The sequence below is a fragment of the Xenopus tropicalis genome, chromosome 7 (assembly GCF_000004195.4).
Source record: "Xenopus tropicalis strain Nigerian chromosome 7, UCB_Xtro_10.0, whole genome shotgun sequence".
Classification (NCBI taxonomy): Eukaryota; Metazoa; Chordata; class Amphibia; order Anura; family Pipidae; genus Xenopus; species Xenopus tropicalis.
Genome location: NC_030683.2, coordinates 10,351,686 through 10,359,939, shown reverse-complemented (window position 1 = coordinate 10,359,939; position 8,254 = coordinate 10,351,686). Strand labels below are relative to the sequence as shown.

The following is an 8,254-nucleotide window of genomic DNA, read 5'->3' as shown; positions in this document are numbered from 1 at the left end:
CTACTCAAGGCCACATAGATGGATAATGTTAATGGAGAAAAATCAGACCATGGTAGCCTGCAGACTAAGCTTAAATGACTAAGTTTCAAGCAATATACTTCTACATATTGATTTTCTGTGAGTGTCTGCTTTGTCTGTTAGCATCCAGGGCAACTGCCAACATTATCTAAAATGGTTGTCATCGTCACAGGGTCTAGGACAGCAGTTCTCAACCTGTGGGTCACAACCCATTCACAGGGGTCGCCTAAGACCATCAGAAAACACATATTTCCGATGGTCTTAGGAATAATTTTATGGTTGGGGGTCACCACAACATGAGGAACTGTATTAAAGGGTTGCGGCAAGGAAGGTTGAGAACTAGTGATGGGCGAAAAGTTTCGCCAGGCATGGATTCACAGCGAATTTCCGCGTTTCGCGAAACAGATGAAAAATTTCGCTGCGGAGAAATTCGCTGCACGTCCAAAAATTTTCGCCAGCGTCAAAAAAGAATAGTCGCGGGCGACAAAATAATAGCCGTGGGCGACGCAACAATAGCCGTGCGACAAAACAATAGCCGCGGGCGACGAAACAATAGCCGCGTGCGACGAAACAATAGCCGTGCGACAAAACAATAGTCGCGGGCGACGAAACAATAGCCGTGCGACAAAACAATAGCCGCGGCGACAAAGCCCGACAAAATAATAGCCGCGTGCGACGAAACAATAGCCGTGCGACAAAACAATAGCCGCGGGCGACGAAACAATAGCCGTGCGACAAAATAATAGCCGCGGGCGACGAAACAATAGCCGTGCGACAAAATAATAGCCGCGTGCGACGAAACAATAGCCGCGCGCAACAATTTTTTTTTGTTGCACGACATTTTCGCCGTTTCGCAAATTTTTAGCCGTTTCACGGATCTTTTGAAAGATTCGCAAATTTTTCGGCGAAGCGAAACGGAACAGATTCGCTCATCACTATTGAGAACCACTGGTTTAGGGGTAGAAATCAACCATAAGCCAAACCCAGCCCACACCCATGTCCAGCACGCTAATAACTACTGTATAGCAGACTCTAAAATGAGCTAAGCTATTCTATTGTAGAACCATCTCCTTGGCAGTTCATTCAAAGCTTTTTTCACATCCTTGTTCCTCAAGCTGTATATGATTGGGTTTAACATGGGTATGATATTCACATACAGAATTGAAACTACTTTCCCTTCATCCAATGAATATAAAGATGGTGGTTTCATATAAACACAGGCAAGTAGGATATAAAAGAGGGTAACTGCAGTGAGGTGGGATCCACATGTGGAGAAGGTTTTGTATCTTCCTTCAACTGAGGTTATCTTGAGGATTGCAGATATGATGTATATGTAGGACATCATTGTAAGAGAAAAACAGCTAAACAAGAGAGAGACACCTTGAAGAAACATTACAAACTCAACAGTAGACGTATCATCACAGGATAACTTCAACAAGGGAGTGAGGTCACAAAAGAAGTGATTGATAATGTTTGATTTACAGTAAGTGAGAGCAGAAATTAAAATTACTAGTGGGGCCCCTGCTAACAACCCACCTATCCAAGCAGCAGCAGCCAATAATATGCATGTCCTTTGGTTCATAACCTGGGGATAAAATAACGGTCTACAGATGGCCACATACCGGTCATATGCCATAGTGGTGAGCAACATGTATTCCATGGTTGCTAAAGAGCTGAAGAAGTAAAGTTGGACCATGCACATCGTAAAGGGGATGTAATTTTTGCCTGTGCTGAAAATGTGCAGCAAATATGGGGCAGTGACGGAACTATATGAGATGTCTAAACATGATAAGTTACAGAGGAAAAAGTACATGGGGGTTTGTAAGTGGGAGTCAGTGGAGATTAATGAAATAAGTAGAAGATTTCCCCACACAGTCACAAGGTAGATGAGTAGGAAGAACAAAAAGAGCGGCCCCTGTAGTTCTGGGGAGTCTGAAAATCCCACAATAAGGAACCCAGCGGCACCGCTCTTGTTTTGGATCAATATGGTTGAGTCTCCTTGCCATAGAAGTGATGATGATGATGATGATAATGATAAATACATAATGATAACATAAAAAATGGAATCCAGCATCAACATTCAGAATTTATATTTGCCAACTTTATAAATACTGTGACTTCGTCATCCATGTTCTGTTTACAGTGTCTCTATACAGACCATAAAGGTGACATTTGCTCAAAAAATAAAAAAACAACTTCTGTTAAGCACCATGATCTTGCAAATGGCACCTTGCAGTATGGATTTTACTAAGATATTACATACCAGGGGTGTAACAATAGGGACAGGAGACCCAGGTCCTGGTAAGAGGGCCCACACCAATGTGCAATGTGCAACACAAAGTCAATTTTTGAAAAACTGGTTCACGTTTCTGTTATATGGAACCCAGTAATATATATATATAGCTCCTCTCCCTTCCCCTGATGGGAATTATTACACTGTGCTGTGTTTTTAAAATATAATGTAATTCACCAGAGAACTGTATGTGGCTTTAATTGAGATGTCCCAACTGGTTTGCAGAATGAGCAGAGGTAAAGAACAGTTTCTCCTTATATTATTTCTTTCTCAAGCCTTAATTCAGCAGTTATAAAATGTCTACCCTGCTCATGTCCATTTGTACTCATGAAAAACTCATGGGCAGTTACATGCTGTCAACATATAGTCAAGTTACTCAGGGCCACCCTGCAGGGACTCCCAGGTATAAGACAAGGCCCAAATTCTCAACCTGTTCTTAATAATTCTATAGGCCATGAAGCAACATTTTGACAGCCTCCCAATTAATATGCCCCACTCCTATAGACAACTCCAACCCCCCCCCCCCAACTGTCTCTCATCTGTAAAGAGGAGGCCTATGGATTTAATGGGGTCTCTTAATATGATTTCATAATTCACATATGAATGATGGGGGATATCCCTGCAGTGAGCACCAACCATTTAGTTTTGTGTTCTACCACCAATAATGTAGGTAAAAGTTCTTGAGATAACATGGGTGTGGTTTAAAGTAGGTTTGGTTTAAATAAAGGGAGTGGTCAAAACTGGCTTCCATTATTGCCCCCCCCCCCCCCCCATCATGTAGGCCAGAAAAAATTCCAGCCCTCGGTACCACAGAAGTTGGACTGAACTGCAGTATTGTAGCAAATTCGAGGGCATAATGAATAAATGTTCCCTCGATCTAATGGTACTTACTATTGAATTTACACAGAAGGAAATTGTAAAGGTACTTCACAGATTACTTTGCTGGAGCAACAGTTGAAGGCAATGGACATTGATTGGTCAAGGATGAAAACTAAGATGCTGAAAAGGAATAAGTTCACTTGAGATTCAGAGGACGATGAGATGGCCACGTGTACAAATGGATTCCAGGATGGAGGAGACTTCAACAGAGAGAGAGAGAGGGGGCTACAAACACCGTAGACTTTGTGGGTGCAGCAAAGGCCAGACAAGCAACAACAGCACAGTCAAAGAAGCTGGTAAACAGTTGTAAATATTTCCTCTGTGACAATGAGTGAGGAGGAAAGATCTGTACTAGAGATAGGTCTGTCTTTTTGCCCCACAGATTGACACAATTCAGTTGGACATGGACTTTTTTTTAGACAGTTGTGTTTAAAGTACATTTTTCAAAGGTTTCTATTGAGAGGTAACATAGTAACATAGTAACATTGTAAGTTAGGTTGAAAAAAGACATACGTCCATCAAGTTCAACCATAATGCCTATGTCAGGATCAGCGGGATTCGAACACCACTTGGGGTGTTCCTGGCGGCATGCATTTGCCTCTGTAGCCACTGGAGGCATTTGGGCTCTGTCTGTTTCTTCCCTTGTCTCCTACTTTCTGTCTGCTCTCTTTCCTCCGCCCACCTCATTAACCTCATGTGTTTCCCATCTCCTAATCTTCACCCTTTATAAGCCTTTCCCTGACCATTGCCCCTTGCTTGGTCATTAATTGTCTTTTGTGACCCTGCCGTCCTGTTCCTGTGTTTGTGTCCTTGTTCTTGCTGGTTCCAAGCTCCAGTTCCGTGTCCTGATCCTGCCTTCTGCCTTGTTCCTGAGCCCTTCCTAGTTCTACCTTGATTTCCCGGTTTTGACCTTGGCCTGCCCTGACTACGTTTGACTGCCGCTTGCCCTGACCTTTTGCCTGCTTTTGGATTCTGCCTCTGCCTGCCGTTCTACATTCAGTTTGTATGTTCATTGTATGTTCGGTTACATCACTAGTTTATTAAAGTTCTTCACCTTCAACATGGCCTCTGGCACCAGTTCTGTGACTTATGGTTACACTCCGGGTTACCCAATCTTCAGGCTCCCACCTTCCTGGTACTCCACAGCGTCTCCACAGGGAGACCGTGACAGCCTATATATAACCTGCCTAACTGCTAGTTGATCCAGAGGAAGGCAAAAAACCCCATCTGAAGCCTCTCTAATTTGCTGCAGAGGGGAAAAAATTCCTTCCTGACTCCAAGATGGCAATGAGACCAGTCCCTGGGGCAACTAGTACTAAGCTATCTCCCATAGCCCTGTCTTGTGGTGGTGCAGAGGGGTGCAGGAGCAGCCAGGTGTATTATATGTATGAACTTTTGATTTGAGGAATAAGAGCAATTTCATGCCTCCGACTAGTAACCACCCTGTAGAAACATTTGTAGATATTGTGATAAGACATTATTACATGTGCTTAAGTATATTAAAAATTGGAAACTTAAACATAATTTAACTAGAACGGAACAAATCACACTGTCAGGACTATTGAAGGAAAAGGAAGTGGTGGATAAACCGGTGGACAAGGGAGGAGCATTGGTAGTTTGGGATCAAAAAGATTATGAACAGGAAGTTGAACGACTAAGGGAGGAGAGTACTTACAAGTTGTTGTTAGAGAATCCAATAAGGAAGATACTGTACAACACAAAACTAAGGGCATATTGGAATATTATTATGATAAAGGAGTAATTACAAAAGATCTGCAAAATTATGTAACACAGTCTGATCTGGTTCCCCCGATACCTTATGTTCTCCCTAAAACACACAAGCACCCCACTTGTCTAAATAAAAATCTTTTCACTTTCCGGCCTTCACTTGTATCCCTTTCAAGTACAAAAAAACAATATCTGTAATAAGAGCCAATGCACGTAGCCTCCGGGGAAGACAGGAGTAACTATACGTTAGTGCGCAAACAATAGACAATGACAGAGATTACTTTATCAGCGAATCAGAATCAGCCCAAGACAAGAGTCTATTGAGTTCAATGTGTCCTACTGTGTGTTTAGAAAAAATGTTGAAGCACCAGTTTGTCCATAAGATCAGGAGTAGAAAAGCAATGGCAGTGATGATGGTGATAATCATTCAAATGTTCCTTGTTGGGTTTTCTACATATTGTAGCTACTACAGGTCTTTAGTGGTGACACGCTCAACTCAACTTTAGTGGGGCCCAATTTGACAACAGTTCAAGTCTTTGAGCTGCAACTTCAACACACTTGTAGTAAATATAAGGAGTCATTTTCTGTTATAGTTGATCTTTAATACTCTTCTTTAAATTGTAAAATATGTATTTACTTTGAGTTTTTTGAAGGTTTGAGTGGATCTTTTTCATGTAATGAAAATTCTTATGAACACAAGGGGGCCGATTTACTAATCCACGAATGGATCGAAAGTGTCTGAATGCGTTTTTTTCGTAATGATCGGTATTTTGCGATTTCTTTCGTCGCCGTCGCGACTTTTTCGTAAATTGTTGCGACTTTTTCATAGCCGTCGAGAAAAAATCGGAAAGGTTTGCCCACCGTTTACTAGCACTCAATACGAAAAAGTCGCAAAAATTCGCGCAAGTCATAACGGCTACGATAAAGTCGCGACAATTCACGAAAAAGTTGCGACGGCGACGAAAAAATCACAAAAAATACGAAAAAGTTGCAAAATGTTCGTTTCCAAAGCGATTTTTTCCCATTCGGGATTCGGATTCGTGGATTAGTAAATCAGCCCCAAGGAGTTTGAGTTAGTCATAATCTTATTGGTTTTTATTCATTTGTGCTTTTTATCTTCAAATTATTTTCACACATTAGGAAACAGTCATACTTTTTGAAAATGTGAGTTTAGTTGAGGATGAAAAAAACTTCTAAGATTGTACAAATGTAAATTTTGATAAATATGCCCCATAGTAACCATGGAAACTGCCACCATAGCTTGAACTATTTGCCATTGTCACAGGGTTAAGGGAAAAAAAATTAATCACAAGCCAACCCTACCCATGCCCAGCACCATAACTATCAGACTCTAAAAGCAGCCAACAGGATTTCTTTTGTATCTCTGCAGTCATTCAAATATACAACAGAAATACACATTTCAGCTTCCTTATATTAGATTGTCCCCAATATAACCATCGGCATTCAGTAGAACCATCTCCTTGGCAGGGCATTCAAAGCTTTTTTTACATCCTTGTTCCTCAAGCTGTATATGATTGGGTTTAACATGGGTATGACATTCACATAGAAAACAGAGAGGACTTTCCCTTCATCCATTGAATATGAAGAAGTTGGTTTCATATAAACACAGGCAAGTAGGACATAGAAGAGGGTAACTGCAGTGAGGTGGGATCCACATGTGGAGAAGGTTTTGTATCTTCCTTCAGCTGAGGTTATCTTGAGGATTGCAGATATTATGTATATGTAGGACATCATTGTAAGAATGAAACAGCTAAACAAGAAAGAGGCCCCTTGGAGAAAGATGACAGTCTCAATAGTAGACGTATCATCACAGGATAACTTCACCAAGGTAGTGATGTCACAAAAGAAATGATTGATAATGTTTGATTTACAGTAAGTGAGAGCAGAAATTAAAACTGATAGTGGGGCCCCTGCTAACAACCCAGCTATCCAAGCAGCAGCAGCCAATAATATGCATGTCCTCTGGTTCATAACCCGGGGATAAAATAACGGTCTACAGATGGCCACGTACCGGTCATATGCCATAGTGGTGAGCAACAAATATTCCATGGTTGCTAAAGAGCTGAAGAAGTAAAGTTGGACCATGCACATCGTAAAGGAGATGCTATTATCGCCTGTGCTGAAAATGTGCAGCAAATATGGGGCAGTGACGGAACTATATGAGATGTCTAAACATGATAAGTTACAGAGGAAAAAGTACATGGGCTTTTGTAAGTGGGAGTCAGTGGAGATTAATGAAATAAGTAGAAGATTTCCCCACACAGTCACAAGGTAGATGAGTAGGAAGAACAAAAAGAGCGGCCCCTGTAGTTCTGGGGAGTCTGAAAATCCCACAATAAGGAACCCAGTGGCACCGCTCTTGTTTTGGATCAATATGGCTGAGTCTCCTTGCCAGAAACGTGACGATGATGAGAAATACATAGCGATAACATTACAAGAAATGCAGTCCTTCATCATCCTGTGGAACATAAGTTACGCCAACTCCATGAATACTGCGACCTCATCGTCCATGTTCAGGGAACCACCACAATAAGTGAAGGTCTATAATATAAGGTCAGGCACAATGTGCCCAAACTAAAGGACAGTTGTGAAAAGATATGAAACACTAAAAACAACTCCTTTAGAGTTTGAATTCTACTACAATGCTTCATACAAGGGCTGTAAAAATAGGGACAGGAGACCCAGGTCCTGATTAGAGGGTCCAGACCAATGTGCAACACATAATGCATTTTCTGTTCACATTTCTGTTATATGGGACCCAGTGATATATATATATTTATAGCTGCTCACCCTTCCCCTGATGTTAATTATTACACTGTGCTGTGTTTATGATATAATTCTCTGAAGAACTGTACTTGGCTTTAATTGAGATGTCCCAACTGGTTTTCAAAATGAGAAGAGGTCAGGAATTTTTTTTTTTTAAATATTAATTGCAAATATTAATCTGTACTCATGAAAAACTATAACGATGGGCAGGTATATGCTGCCAACATACAGTCTGTTTACTCCGGGCCCCCCTGCAGGGTCTCCTTGGCATAAGACAAAGCCCAAATGTTCAACCTGCTCTCAATTGTTCTATAGACCTTGAAGCAACATTTTGACAGCTCCCTCACCCCCAACTGTGGCCTCCCAATTTATATGCCCTATTTGCCATACCTAAATATTGTTGGTTCTTTTTTGTTTATTTTTCTTTTGACCATGAAGCAACATTTTGACACCTCCCCCTCACCCCCAACTGTGGCCTCCCAATTTATATGCCCCATTTGCCATTCGTAAATATTGTTGGTTCCTTTTTGTTTATTTTTCTTTTGAATA

The 8,254-nt window shown here is 41.3% G+C and overlaps 2 protein-coding genes across 2 annotated transcripts; both read right to left on the bottom strand.

Annotated features, from left to right (window-relative positions):
* Positions 1 to 1,060: 1,060 nt before the first annotated feature.
* On the bottom strand, positions 1,061 to 2,062 carry LOC100493515 (olfactory receptor 1019-like). The gene has a single exon (XM_004916439.1). It carries the CDS (start codon positions 2,060 to 2,062, stop codon positions 1,061 to 1,063), a length of 1,002 nt encoding a protein of 333 aa, XP_004916496.1.
* Positions 2,063 to 6,382: 4,320 nt separating this feature from the next.
* On the bottom strand, positions 6,383 to 7,360 carry LOC100493684 (olfactory receptor 1019-like). The gene has a single exon (XM_002941906.2). The coding sequence runs from the start codon at positions 7,358 to 7,360 to the stop codon at positions 6,383 to 6,385; it is 978 nt and encodes a 325-aa protein (XP_002941952.2).
* Positions 7,361 to 8,254: the final 894 nt, after the last annotated feature.